Below are 15,777 nucleotides of genomic sequence, written 5' to 3'. Positions count from 1 at the left end.
TCACCATTTAAAAAAAACCAACATGAGGCTAAAACCACCCAATTATCAGTAATTAAATCAAAAACTGTAGGGAAATTTCAGTATAATTAGCCTGGATGTCATTCATGACTTTAAACATTTTCTTAAACTTTAATTTCTTGCTTAAAGGGAAAATTAAAACAAATTAAAAGTGAAGATACAAGGCATATGAAAAGGTGTCTGAAATAAATTCATTGACCAAGTGAGTTTCGAAAGTAACTATGGTCTGGCAGAGTACCATAATAATTTTTGCTTATACAAGCATACATAAAAATTCAACAAGCAAGTGTCTTTGGTAACAAAACTGAATGAAATTTACAGTATAAAGTTAACTATTATTAACCATTTTAATTGTGAATACATACACACAATTTATGCTGTGAAATATATACAACATATGCGAACAGTAAATCCAGTAAAAACATGTTCTTGAAGACAAGTATTATTTTTCACATACTATTAAAAGTACAACAAAATCGGTTGAAAGTGTAAAACTTTTTTCAGTCACTCGAACCCGAAACCGAATCCGAAACCGAGTCTCAGTTCAGCATCGTAGTTTCAGCCGACAACATGGCGGATACAGATCGAGGAAAGTTCATGAGAACGGAATCGATGGCAAACAACACCGATCGTTTGATTACAATGTTAGATCTCATCGAAAAACGAGTAGAAGCTCTGAGGGAACAAGCTCAAGCTATGGAACAAGAGAAAGACACACTGGTCAGCCTGTTGCAGCAATTTAATTTACAAGTTGATGAAAGCTCTGTCAGTACAGGTAAGTGCGGTATATTAGTTTACAATTTACAAATATGGTTCCTTGTCTAGAACTTAGCACATAGACACAGGTGGCCATGGGAGGGGAAGGGACTTCCTTGTGAAAATGTGTTTATTGGTGCAAGGAGCTAGAAACGGTTGTTTCTAGCTCCATGATTGGCGCAAATGGGGACAGTATTGAGTGTTACGCTTCATGTACACTGAACGGGTCCAACTAATTACTGCCCGTCACTTCCCGTCAGGAAAGTAACCTTCCAATTTCTGTAATCATTCGATTTTCAATACCAAAGACCACTACTGTTTGTAAAAACAAACGAAATATTAAATAGTCCCAGATCCGAAAGACGTAGATTTTCGAACGAGTAGCAACGCTAATCGTGTGATCGTACACTGCAGCACAGGCGTACGGAACGTTTCCTAGGGGTCCTACTAAAAACTGCCCGGCAATGCCCGGCACTGCCCGGCGACACACAAGCACTGCCCGGCACGAAAGAAGCGTGTCAGTTATCACAAGAAGTCGATATCTACATACCACAGACCACTAACTCTTATTAAAAACCTAAAAAACGATAGTTCAAGCGCCCAAAATGTCGATTTACTGGTCTATAGTTACGGTGTTTGTAACCTTACGCTGGGTCGGCCCTCAGCCATCTTGTTTACAGTAGGGATTTTAGGTCACGTGACTTTTGTGTTGAACGTACGCGTTCGATGCAGGTTTAGTCCGAACTTTCGTGTAAATTCTTAAATAGACCAAGTAATCAGAGAAAATGAAACTGTAATGTTGAAGATTATTATTTTAACTTCATTTTGGGAAATTTTCACTTTTGTACTACGATAAATGGCAAAGCAGCAAGACTACAAACTCACGCGTACCGGCGATTTTGGCGTCCATTATGAGCGTTGTGCCGTGACCTCGCATGTCCCGCGAAGGAGATCGAACATATACCTCTTTGATAGGCTCTCCGCATGACTTATTCTGATCGTATCACTATTTTTTGGGGTTGGTACGAAAGTAGAGATCATGGGCTTCATTTTGAGGGGGCAAACGTTAAAATCGGCCGAGAAAAACTCAATCTGTGATCAAACTTTGTGTTTCGTTTGTGTTTTTTTGAAAGAAAATCTTGATTTCCTTAAACGTTCGGCCCCAAAATTAATTTTATGATAAATATTAATTGTAATTCTGCAATAATTACGAGTCTGACGATGCGAAAAATGATGCTTAAGGCCCTTTTTAGCGAGTATGGTTTCACCCCAACTTTACATCCGGGCACTCCCAGGAATCACATACAAGTAATCGGCGCTTCGCCGCATGTTCTGTGTCAGGAGGTCTAAGCTGAGTTCCGACGTTCATGATTTTGCAGCTAGATTTGTCTGATTTCTTATCTAACGCAAGGAACTAGAGAAATATACTTTACCCTTCAAACGCTATCTTGTTCGAAGTAGTTTGACTTCCGGGTGATATTTTTCGATAGACACTGAGAAGTTGTCAAGCCAGCACTGCACTGCAGTGTAGGCATACGCACGAGCACCACACTTTGCCGATACTATACTGAAATTTTAGTTTCTATCTTTAGTTCCCGAGAAGGGGACTATTTTGGTTCTCTCTGAAGAACAAGGCCATAGATTATTAATTTGTTCTTTCCTCATTGATGGTGTCCCGGACTTTGAAAAAGTTGTATTTATACTGGTTTGTATTTCGGACCGCTGACTTCGACATGTTCGAGGGTCTATGTCATTTACGGGGCAGCTTAACTTTGCATCCAGTTTAATGCAGTTGTTCATTCTATAAATGCGTGTTGCTGTTTTACGGCATTGACAAAGGGTTGAGAACGAAGTTTTTTTGACTTTTTGGAAAAGTTCTTTGTTTTAACTTTAAATCGACATTAATCAGACATATTTCATAATCATTTAATAAAAGTTGTAATCACACAAAAAAAATTAAAAAAAAATTTCGAAGTTCAAATTAAAAAAAAATCTAAAAAAATATTTTGTTAAATTTAAATCAAGTTCTAAAATGTCACAGGTATCATTTGATTGTTTACAGGTATTGTTGTTTATTTGTTTACCTTGTAAATATAAATCTAAATAACTTTTTTCATATATGCAAAGTAGATATGATGGAATATGATTATCATATTTCTGTAGATGTTCACGATACATAATGCATACAGCGATCAATGTCACAGGTATCATTTGATTTTTTACAGGTATTGTTTTTTTGTTTACCTTGTAAACAGCATTCTAAATAACCTTTTTCATTTATAAAAATTAAAAACCATTGAACATTTCGTCAGCAATATCCACAAAAAATTTCATCAATTTTCAATAAGAAATGCTGGAGTTATTGCAAAAAGCACAAGAAATTGCAATCCTAGTTTCCTCAAACAATGTTCAAAATGGGGTCACCTGGTGGTTATGATAACTACAGGTGTCTACCATGGCATAATTTCTAAATAGGAGAAAGTTTTTTTCAAATTCAACAGGACATATCTCTGCATGTACTGAACCGATTTTCATCAAACAAAATGCAATCAATTGGTCTTTAAGAGAGCTTTCTTTTGATATATAATTTATTATTATTGTAGCTGTCTATCAATTTCATGTAAAATCCCTATTTACAGGACCATACTATTTACTGAAAGAAGGGGTAGCAGCATGTGTGCCCGAGGCTTTGGCGGCAAAATTAGTTTGAGATCAGATCTTTTTACATGTTTTCCGCCCGTAATACCACACATCGCCTATACTATTCTTTCGTTCTCTGTGTTTATGTTTGATTTTGTGTGTTTGGCTATTGGTGTAGAACTGTAGATATAAGCCATGGCGAGACGTAGCCGTAATCTGGCTGTCGAATGACAGCGTGATCCTTTGACGCTACGTTTCGAAACCAGTGTGTGGTCTCTCTTCCTCAGACGTTTTGGGGGCTTGAACTATCGTTTTTTAGATTTTTAATAAGAGTTTGTGGTCTGTGGTATGTAGATATCGACTTCTTGTGATAACTGACGCGCTTATTTCGTGCCGGGCAGTGCCCTGTGTGTCGCCGGGCAGTGCCGGGCATTGCCGGGCAGTTTTTAGTAGGACCGTTTCCTAGATCGTCGTCGGATGGGAAGTGACGGACACTGCACTGTGAGGCCGAAGGCCGAACCTCGGTACTGTATAACTATTACTGGACGTGTGACCCCGTGAAGAGTTTGTTTACAAATGTCAGATGGCGGGATTCACAAGCATAAACTTTCCAATGGTTTCCTTGGATTGCCTTGTTGCCAGATAGCTGAAGTTGTATTCACTGACAGTATAAAATTTACCTAACGGTTAACGGTTGAATTTAGTGGTTGTGGGGTCACGGGGTCACTTGTCCACTCGCAAAGGCTTTTGGGAGTAAAAAAGCTATTCAAAATGGCGAAGTGGCAATGCAAGTGCGAGTACTCGCCGGACAGTTAATTATCGCCCATAACTGGCAGATTGAAAGAAATGCTGTAACCAGAGTAAAGATTTGAAAGTTTGAAGGTATTTCCGACCGGTCGATGTAATTTGTTTTAAGGTAGATGCTTTATTTCGTTTGTTTCGGGCCACCGGTCGATTTTTCCGTGACATACCTTGTAATAGTTATACAGTACCGAGAGGTTCGGCCTTCGGCCTCACAGTGCAGTGTCCGTCACTTCTCATCCGACGACGATCTAGGAAACGTTCCGTACGCCTGTGCACTGCAGCACCACTTTCATACTGCCCGTCGACGTCCTACCACTGCCCCACACAGGCGTTTGTGGATCGGGTTGTTTGTAAAAGTGTAGTTTATGGTGTGAGTTTATGCTACGTTCCGACATACTGATACGTAGACTTACCACAAGGCTACGTATCAGAACGTCGGAACGTAGCATAAACTACACTTTTACAACTACCCAGTCCATATAACGCCTGTGCTACCCCAGTGCTCGTCACTGCTCGTCAGGAAATTAGCCTTCCAATTACTGTAAGCAGTTCATATCTCATACTAAAATCATTACTTACTTTGACAGAAAGTCAGAGCAATAATGCTAGACGTAAGTTTTGGGATATCATACAATATCTACCGAGAGATCCTACACATATTGGGGTAGTTCACATAGCAGAGCCTACTAGTATCATGGACATGAAAAAACAATGAAATCGTTGCAGTCTGGTAATATATAAGTAGCCTGAATAAATGTGTGAACAACTTCCTGTGTGGAGATCTGATTCCGCAACACTTTTGAAACACAAACACATAGAGACACAGTAATGTCTCCAGTTAAGAAAAACATTGTTGTTTTTATTCAGAGAACATGCTCACCATCGATTCCTAGTTTTGTTTTTTTCCAATTGATGAAAATGTATGGGTCTTGCACAACATTTTAAAATTTAACTGGAATAAATACAACTAATCCAGCTTTGGATATCAATTTTAAAGTCGAAAGATATAGGGAGCCTGAATTCAAACTTAAAAAATTAAACACTCAGACATTGCAAAGGGATAAAGCATGGTCCCTCCATCACAGACAGTGAATAAAGAAAGCACATGACATGTATTCAACTTTCAAGAGTGATTACCCTAGCGGTCATCTTGCTAGTGCCTGATGCCATTCTTCAAGAAATACCTTTGAGTGGCACACAGGTTCTAAGGGCACACTATCTTATTTGTCCAGATAATTAAATAATAACACATGAGAGTGAGGGCAATATCACGATTTATTGCCTGCCCAAGGGATGGTGGTCATGATCGAAATATTGATGATGCCCGAGCCGTAGGCGAGGGCATCATCAGTATTTCGATCATGACCACCAGCCCGAGGGCAGGCAAAAAATTGTGATATTGCCCTAGCTCTCATGTGTTATTATTTTTATTACACTGAACAAGCAAACATGCAAAGAAACAAAAACACAAAGACTTCTTCGAGTACAGTTCGCCTTCTGAGTTCGGACCTCAGCGTAAAATGTTGTCATGTGCCGAGTCTAGGGTTGCCGCTAAAGTTTACCGATCTCCTCGGTGGCGTATCCAAATTTGTTGCTTGCATAGTCGCTGAACACAGAAATTGCATTCCTTGTTGCCATTTTCGTTCGTTTGCTGTTTACTTGCATCAAAATATCATCTAACTGTGCCGGTGACAGCTCTGCATGACGTTTGCAGCCATAAGTTGCCAACTGCAAAGTACAACATGCGAACGACAATTTGTTTTGAGCAGAAAGGATGCGCAGTAAGTAAAATGACGTCATCCATGTAATATCAAATGCAGAGGGCATCATCAAGTTCGCAGAGGGCATCATCACATTCGCAGAGGGCATCATCACGTTCTTTTACATGTCACGTGAGTCGTGTTTAACCAATGGCAGTGCACGCTGAATGAGTGAGGTGTAATAATGCTATATATGTACCCTAATGGGCTGATATTTGTATGTTCCCCTGTGAGAGATGAACCTCAAACAATGGATAACAATTTCAATTCAGAGTAATTTGTTTTTCCCTTTTTTGTGTGGCATTTGCACGAAAATTAATCATTGTATAATGGATTGTTTTGAGATGGACAATACTACTAGGATGGTAAAAATTTATGTAATTCAAAGTGTGTGTACTTGACTTGGTTCAGGTGATTGTGGGAAATAAAGTCATTTCAGCAAGCTTTAATGCATTAATTTAACTTGAAATGAGATTCCACAATGCAATAGTATGCCATCTTTAAACTTGTGTGCAGTGAAATATGAGTAGTGTATTAGTACATGCATGGAGTAGGTGCAATCAGCGGCAAGTTTCATCCTGCAGTACATCACAGTGAGAAAAAAACAGTCAAGATTACTCTACTTCATTGACAGATTTTGACCAAGTCTTAGTACCAGTATGTACCAGACAACTTGCACTAAGCAGTGAGATAATGGATGAAAACTGGAATGCAAATGTATAGAGTAGCTGTACAAACACAATCATACCAGAAAACGTTCTCATAGACTCACTGCTAAAACATGACTTCAGGATCCACTTTATGCAGAATACTGCATCAGTAGTCTAAGTGAGACATTTTATTCTGGAGGAGGACAGTTGGAAAATGCTTATTTGGAACATGGGACATCTTATTTCATAGATTGAAATGTTTATAAACTCTAGAAAAAATGTGAAAAGTCTTACGATTAAATGACCAGTATCTGCCAACTTTTGATGATTGTTTGACAACTACAGTTGCTTTGTTCTACTCTCCAAAGTATGTTGAGATGCATGTACAGGGTTTCTTAGCTTGTCAACTCAGTCTGTACATGTGCAAAATGCATTGTTATTGTTGACAAGTGAATTCTGGTCTGGACTAGAATTCAAATGTGAGCAATAGCAGTGCATTTTACCCATAGAATGCTGAGTTGGCTAAATAGAGGATGTTTCAAAATGCTAAATGGAAGTAGGAAAAGAACCTCAAAATTGACATGCAAAACAAAAGTAGTAAAAACCATCAAAAGTCACAGCTATTGGCTATTGAAAGTCCTCCTAATGTTTATTTCTGATGAACTTCTCTCTTGCAGGTGAGAGAGAGGAAATCACTATCACAGCCGACCGCTTGCTTTGTCGCTGTCTCACCGTGGACATAAGTGTGATGACAGTCAGAAACCAAGAACAGGAGGCAGCTCTTGGCAAGACCAATAAGATGCTAGAGGAGCTGTCACAGAAGGTGAAAAACGACACCAATGGAAGCAAAGAACTTGTGGAATCATACTTGAATGCGTGCCTGACAGAGGCATCAGGAGCTGTGGATAGGAAGTTTCAAGCAGCCATCATTGAGTGTACTGCCGACGATCAAAAGAAAGTGAGAAAGCACCTCAGAGAGTTCCTCAACTTTCTTGAAAGTACTGAAAGTAAAGTTAAGGATTACAAATTGACAGTGGAATGAATCAGATTTTTCCCCCCTCGTTTTGATATTTTATCTGTATTTTTCCTGTATGCACAAACATAAAGGTCAGAGGCTGTATCTTTGATGATATTTTCATTGTTTTGTTTGTATAAAACAAGGAAATTTTCCTCTTCTGAAGTCTGTTAAAGGGGCGGGTTTGTTCTCAGTGTTATCTTATCTATGAAAATTGACTGACAGGTCACAACTTTCAGAAGAGAACAAAGGAATAACATACAAATAATGCTAATCAGCACTAATTCAAGAACCACTGATAGAGGACTAGGGCTTTAAGTTAAAATACCAGGTAAACAAGCCTCACAAATGCAACTCATTGTGTGAATGTATTGTATTCATTGAGACAAATGAAATGTAGTGTAAACTGAAATTCAGTCATCAACAATGGATATTTGGCAGTACACACACAGGCTTTGAAGAGGAACTGAACTCCAAGCATTGTGAAATAATGTTGCAAGTATAAAAAGAAACGTCTTTTCACAAACAAAAATAACTGAAAATACATTGAAAGGTACAACTAAGACCAAAGAGAGAATTGTTTCTGGTCAACACACGCATCACTTCAAAGCCTCCATTTCTACCCTCTGTTTCTGTTTCTATGGAGCAGAGATCAATGATGAAGGAAGTGAAGTACTAAAGTCACAAGACGGTGTGCTTTACGGAAACTACCTCTTCCCCAAGCATTCAAATTACCATAATTCAATGCAACATATGAAAATTTATGTGTTCACTCTATTGGAAAGCAGACTGACTGACAAAGAAAAAAATTAAATGCACCTCGCTGTCCCTTTTTTTGAAGCCATCCAGGACCAGAACAATTCTTTTCAGGCCCAGTAGAGATTTTTAGAAACTTATCAGCGGTCACAACCAAAGATTTTTAGAATTCTTGGAATTTAAAGTCTACATATTGTGCCTCGTCCGATCTGAAACACTGATGGGTTGTGGAGAAATATGTGTAACTGAATATCAGGAAATAAAGGCAGGAGCACTTGATTTCATTCCAATAATTTGTAATCACAGGGACTGTGCAATAATATTCCCGCACACTATAATAGTGGAAAGGGATTAGTCCGTCCCTGTCCAGTACTGTATGCCTGGTTTTAGTAATCTTCATGGCTTCTTTAATTTACATTGTGTGAAACAGGTCTCTTATCACAAACTTACCCTATCCCAGTTGAGGCTTTCCACAGAGCATGGGTTCATGATTGAGGTATGTTAGTGGTAGCCTTATCTTAGCTAAAACAAAAGTCAGTTTTGTTCAGGCTTTAGGTTTTAATCCTAAATTGACCTGCTGTTCAAGATTTCCATGCATTGTAAATGAATTTATTTGAAAGAAAACATTGCACGGTAGTTAATGTACCCATGGAGAGTTGTTTATATTAAGGTAGAATGTGCATTGGGATATTCAGATGCTCAAATTTTCTCTTTTAGTGTAGCACTTGTGGTGGTTTATTTAGAAGCTCTTTGAGTAAATACACTTTTCACTTGCTTACTTTTGTGCAAATTGAAAATATAATTTTTCCCCTTAGAGTTAACACAGGGACAGTGGCCATTTTGAATTTTCAAGTATGCGTAAATATTGGGTAGTTTCTCTAATACCAAATTTTTCCTAGTGACCGTTGATTTTATTCTAGTTTTAGGAAAGCAATAGCTTACAGTTTCTGTATTGGAAGTTTGAGCAAAAGAATGATTTCAAGGTGTGAACTACCTTAAATTAAGAGCATAACTAGAATCTGCAGTGAACATATCAAAATTTGTCGATGGCTACTAATATCCATCATGAAAAATTTGCATTCATGTAGCTGTATAAAAAAATGAGAGACTACGAAATGTTACTTTATCACTTGAAAAGAAAAATTATGAAATACTTCATGATTTGACTGCTTTGTAGTTTCACAGAATATGAATAGTGTATATGCAAAAAAAGATTTTTATTTCAAAACATGCCATAATTATATCATTTGTCATTGCTCATTGCATAGCAACTGTAAATCTGGGAATGGTTTTCATGATTTGCAAACCTGAGACACTGTCCCTCTACAAAGAGGAATCGTGGCTGAAAGCACTGTTTAGCATCATGCACTTGATTTTCACATGCATCCTGTGAAGTTCATATTTGACCATCAGGTCAAGGTGGTTAACACCAGTGAGTCAAAGCCAAGAACACTTGAAGGCCCATGAAAACATAGATACCATGAGCATGGTATTTATTGACTTGCCATAGCATACCATGCCAAGTAGGTGAAAATATGTACAATTTTCATTAATGTAATTCCATATTTTACTGACAACAGATGGGGAAGTGTAAGGGCCTGGCAGAATTTGGGGGTAAATTTTCCATTTGAAATCTCTGTTCATAATATATTGGTTGTGAAATGCCATGGTGGCAATGTTCATGCCCAATTATAGCATAACATAATTTACAACCAATTACTCAATTGTTACTAGCTGGATCTACCATCATAATTAAAGTTTCTCATTATTCAAATTTTCATTCCTACTTGAATTTTAAATCAAGTGCATGAAACTTTCTGATGTTTTCATATTCACACAGCTACAATGTACTGGTAGACTATAGGCATGAAACGTAATGTCCAGTTACTTTATGGCCAAAGAGCTTTAAATTTTGATTTTTTTCACTGTGTTTAATGTCAACTACAGTTTCTTGTTCTGCTACCCAAAGCATGTCGTATATGCAGTATTCAGCTTGTCAACTCAACCGGTGCATGTGTAAATTACATTGTTATTGTTGACAAGTGAATGTTGTACCAGTTTAGAATTCAAATGTGAACAATAACAGTGCATGCAAAGACACTTGTGGCAAGGAAATTAGTCTGTATTTCAACATGCTTTGGCAAGTAGAACAAGAAATTGCAATTTATTTACAAAAATAGTTGAAAATCATCAAAAGTCATATCTTCTGGTCCTTTAATTGTTCTTTGAAACTTGAAATTTACAGAGACTGGCAGTGCTATGCAGTCAAGGTATTCTTGAAAAATACTAAGTCAGCCAGTATTGTAAAGATTTACATGGTGCCAAGGAAATGGGAAGAACCTTTCACTATCCACTGTTTTGCCAAGCTCTTATGTGATAGAACGTCATTACAATCCTGGACAATGTACTAAGTGATCGTTCTCCAACTGTGAAAACCATCGCAACATATGGGCTAATGTGCAGCATCTGGGAAGTTGTTATTCAGTTAGTTGGCTTAATAGTACCATTATCATGGAATTTTTCATAATGAACTCCCCAAGTTGCTGTGAATAGTGACAATTTGCCAATCAGATATAACCTTCCGAGACAGCTGCACATCAGCAGGAACATATAGCTGTGCACTTTCTTGAAAGATATTGAATGTTTGAAAGCGCTTTGCAACCAATTTCTTGCTGCAAATATTACGCATAACGGTATATTGAATAAGTATTCAATAGTTCAACAACGAAATAGAAATACAATGTAGAATAGACATTTCTTAAACTGTTTGTAATTTCCTGGATCAATTTACGTGAATCATATTTCAATAAGCAAAATTTCATAGTGCAATATATTGAAGAGTAAAAAATTTACTACTATCTTAATTGAAAAACTGAATTTTGATGATCACTTACAGTGGGTTTCAATTCGGTTCTTCAACTCTAGATGTGAAATACATACTTAGTATGTATGATATAAATGATTGGCTTGGGTATCACCACACATTTCAGTCACTGACTCATTGATTAGTTACAGTAAACTCAGCATGGAGCAACTCTATCCGGACCGATAGCTGAACAGTTGATTGCACTTGATCTACAATGTAGGTGATTTTAGTAACACTTACATCTGAAAGTTAGGAGATCTGTGCTTATAAACCGTAGCCTGTCCCACACAAACAGTTGTGGCTCTGAATTGAAACCCACTGTAAAACTCTGTGCTTCCAACATGTTTTTAGCAATCAGAAATTTTTTTCCTGGAAATGAGAGTGGATATTTCTCATCAAATTTACTTCTTATTTTTGATACATTTTGAGGTGCTTTCATCAATATGAATGATGCTTTAAGGGTTTGGAATCTGCCCTGACAAATCCTAGTATAAATCATAGGTAGGGGTTCATAGTTCACAGGTATTAAAATGAACAGTCACATGAGAATAATGTTTGTAAAACAAACTGCCAAACTTTTCTTCTTCAGAGTTTTTTATGCAAAGGCTGAAATTAAAAGAAACAGCAATTTTGTTCTGTATTTGACTCATGATTCCTCTTGTAAAAAATCCACATTGCACATTCTGTACTTCAGATTTTTAGCTTTACAAGAACACTGTAGATGCATGAGATGCGTATTGTGTCTGTTGAGATTGCTGCAGTCAGTTTTTATCTTCACTCCTCTTGCTTGTGAATATTTGTGAAGTAGAGTTGTATAGTGTTTGTATCAACCCTTTCACCACCTATGGTTTGGCCCAAACCCATTGTTATCAATGGTGGTTATGGACCATTATACAGGGCATTAGGGGTGAACAGGTTGGATGGAGTCTAGCAGTTATTGAACCAAGTTTTGCTGGACCTACGCATATCCATGTCCTTTATCATTCAAGTGCATTCAAGTGCACTGTCAGTTAGCTCAGTCTAATGCAAAAAATTCACTCAAAGTCAGCGAAAATTTGGATGATACTGCATCTAAGCAACAGAATTTGCTCACATCTGATCAGCTGCATCTGATCATCTTGTCATTGGTAATGCAAATATACTTTCCTTTTTATACAATCATGATAAATTGTATATATATATCTGTTTTTCTGTTCACAATTTTTTGCATGTTGAATACAATTGGCTCACAATAAACAAACTAATAATATGAAATATTTCATATAATTTGTAAGTTTTGTTTATTGTAATAGTACCTGTTAAACCTGTAACCTCACATTTGTACCTGTTTATATTTCAATCATAAAACACCATTGAAGCATGCAGAGCATACTCAGTTACATTGTTCAGGTGTGTCCGTACGGCGGATGATAATAAAAGCTCTTTCACAGCGCCCTCTACAGTTCATATGCATTTATTATTATTACCAGCGATCAGCAACTGGACACCCTCAAGACCCAATGTCCTGCTGGTTTGATCAATATTTGACCAATATACTGGTACAGGAGTACATTTATTTCAGTGGTTTTGGCAATCATTCACCCCACCATCAGCATGGATGGGGAGGGGCAGTGTTGTCAATATTTTGGCGCTTGGTTATATCAAGGAGAAAAGGACGACAGGCAATGAAGTGATGGCATGTTAGGAATTTACAACTAGGGTAGAGGCCTCTATTCGCTTGGCAAATGTACACCCACAATATTTGGGAATATTTCTGCCTGTAAAATGTACACTGTTTGGCCTGTTTTGAACACAGTAGCAATGTCAGGACTCAAAAAGTAAAACATGACTTGAAATTTCAGTGATCTTAATGCTTTACGGATGTTCCTGAGCAAGATCGTGCAACCACCCTTCAATTTTTTCTATCTACCAACAATTTCAAGTGGATTCATGAAAGAGCCCTATCAATGTATACATGAAATTTTCAACAAACGGACATACTCTTTTCATGCATTGCAGCACCAATTTTCTGCAAATATATAGGCTAAATACGGACACTGTCAATAGCATTGACACCTTAAGGTGCTCGATAAAGCACGTGCCAAAGTGGTGGACTTGAACTTTATCCATTATAGCATGCCTCAAAACATAACATTTTAAACTTTTCCAAAAAATAATCAGGAGTGAACGTGCAATTTTTGTGACTAGAGGACCAAATTGCTCAAAAAATACTGTAATTTGAAATACAAAATGGCTGCCACATTCTCCGAGTCTGTGTTAATGCTATGGGGATAAATTAAATTTTGATTTTCACCAAAGCGTAAAGGTGAAAGAGTCAACACAAACATGTATTAGCATGGCATGATAGGTTATAAAAATCTGTGCTTGGGGTGCATTTTACGTTTTATACAGTTACAAGCTACCGTGGGGATTTCACTCAAAATGTGACGTCATCAAAAAAATGTTTGCATAGCATCAGACTCAACACAAGAGCTGGAAGATAAATTTATATCTTTTATTCCAAAGGATACTGGTATGTGGCTTACAGGAATTCTAAGTACATTAAATACATTTTTAATACTATATTTTGAACATACTAAATATCATGATATCATAATGAGCTAATTGATATAACATGCTAATTTATAAAATTGCCCCAATTTTATCTTCCAAAATTAACTATACCTACATGAAAGAGTTCTGCCTGACGAATTTTGCACACTGGAAGGAACTGTTCAAAGTTTTTTTTAAAAAAATCTTGTTTGAATATTGCAAGTTCTGCCTGCTTTAGTGATTTGCAACCCAATTGATTTGCAACTCTGAGTGTACTACCACAAACACACATGCACACACACACAACTTTCAATAAAATTGGAACATCTGAAAATTGCATCTGGAAACTAACTTGACTTTTGAGGAAAGGTGTTACACAAAAAATCGTCTGATTCAATGAACGGCATTCTGTTCAGTGAAATTCATCTCCTCTTTCTAGAAAAAGTTGACAGAAGGATAAGTTTAGATGAGAATAACATTATGAAAAAAAATTGCTGTAAAAGTTGATGAATATTCAAGGAAGAGTCACGATTCACTCACTATGACAGCTAGACTCAATCAGAATGATTTCATGTTTTACTATTGGAAACTTCTTCGTCTCATCTTAAATTCTTTTATCCCTTTGCATTATCTTTTCATGCCGTATGCAAATGAGAAATACATTGGAATTTTCACCCTTGAAAGAAATGCAATCATGCATTGAGAAACGGTTGTGAATACACATCTGGAATGAAGCATTGTAAACCATATTGTGCCAGTTTCTCTACATATAAGTTGTTCATACAATGTCTTCTCTTGGGTAAGCTTTTGTCTATTTGTTTGCATTACATTGAAGTCATGCAAAGTATATAGCTGATATTTTGACAGCTCTAGTAAACCCTGTACCGAAAATGTTGACATGGACAATATTGGATTGAGGCATATTAAGCATGCAAGTTACATTTCTCATAAGCTTTACCTTTTGAGTCGGATAATAATGAAAAATTACAAGTAAATTCTGATGTTCAAAACAGTATCAAGGAATTGCATTCTCTTTCTGAAAGACATATCTTCGTAGGCCTTTGCATGTTATTTTTTCCAAGCCTGTGACCTCTATGTTCATGTGACCACATGACATTTATGGTCACATCACATTATATATTAAAAATCTTTAAGCCGATGACATTAGAGAAATAGAGCGACTTATTATCGTAGCAATGGTTTAAGTCACACTAATTAGTATACTTAGTTTCAACTTTCTGCAAAGAAACTGACCATGAAAGTCTAGTCCGAAATAACAGCAAAATCATAGAAGCGAGAAAGCCTTACAAAGCCTGAAAACCACATACCATAGAAAGTACATACAAGAAAGCAAGGGATATTTTCATATAAATCAATAAGGATCTTTGTCAATTTTTATACACATAATAGATATCATGTATCACATTACATCACCAGAAAGTACAAATGCATAGTTCAAATCTGGAAAACACTGTTCTCTGAACAAAAAGTCAACATCTAAGCCCAATAAGTCTTTTATTCTTATATATTTAAGTTATAGCTTTACACCGTGACACAAGCATCAAACATCAACCCAGGCAAACTTGATTACGATTACCCCTCTAGCAAAATGGACTTGTCCACAAGAAGTGGTACGGGCTGTTTTAATAGCTGTCAGTACACCCTGTGGGAAGCAGTGAGAGTTTGATGTGTTCTGAATAATCCCATCCGCAAAAATTGGGCTGTACCGGTAGTTCAGGTGGCAAAATATTATACTGGACAAAAAGAAAGCAAAATGCCACATTGGACAAACAGATAAAAATTTGTGGCTGTTCTGCTAAACAAACTTCTTCCCTCAAATTCCGGTGCAAATGCCGCTACTCTATTCTATATGGTAGCACCATTTTACTTGTGGCTTAGGAGGCCTAAAATAGCTTTTTATCACTGTCCTAGATGGCCTTTCATACATATTATTATGAAGATACTTTCAGCCAATGAGCT

The 15,777-nt window shown here is 37.1% G+C and overlaps 1 protein-coding gene across 1 annotated transcript; it reads left to right on the top strand.

The window, feature by feature from the left end:
• The first annotated feature begins 558 nt into the window (after positions 1–558).
• On the top strand, positions 559–13,989 carry LOC139133035 (BAG family molecular chaperone regulator 2-like). Its single transcript, XM_070699424.1, has 2 exons — positions 559–793; positions 7,306–13,989. Exons 1-2 carry the CDS (start codon positions 589–591, stop codon positions 7,668–7,670), a joined length of 570 nt encoding a protein of 189 aa, XP_070555525.1. The 5' UTR covers positions 559–588; the 3' UTR covers positions 7,671–13,989.
• Positions 13,990–15,777: the final 1,788 nt, after the last annotated feature.

The sequence above is a fragment of the Ptychodera flava genome, chromosome 5 (genome assembly GCF_041260155.1).
Source record: "Ptychodera flava strain L36383 chromosome 5, AS_Pfla_20210202, whole genome shotgun sequence".
Classification (NCBI taxonomy): Eukaryota; Metazoa; Hemichordata; class Enteropneusta; family Ptychoderidae; genus Ptychodera; species Ptychodera flava.
The sequence above is the reverse complement of the archived record's forward strand: the minus strand, read 5'-3'. Positions and strand labels throughout refer to the sequence as shown.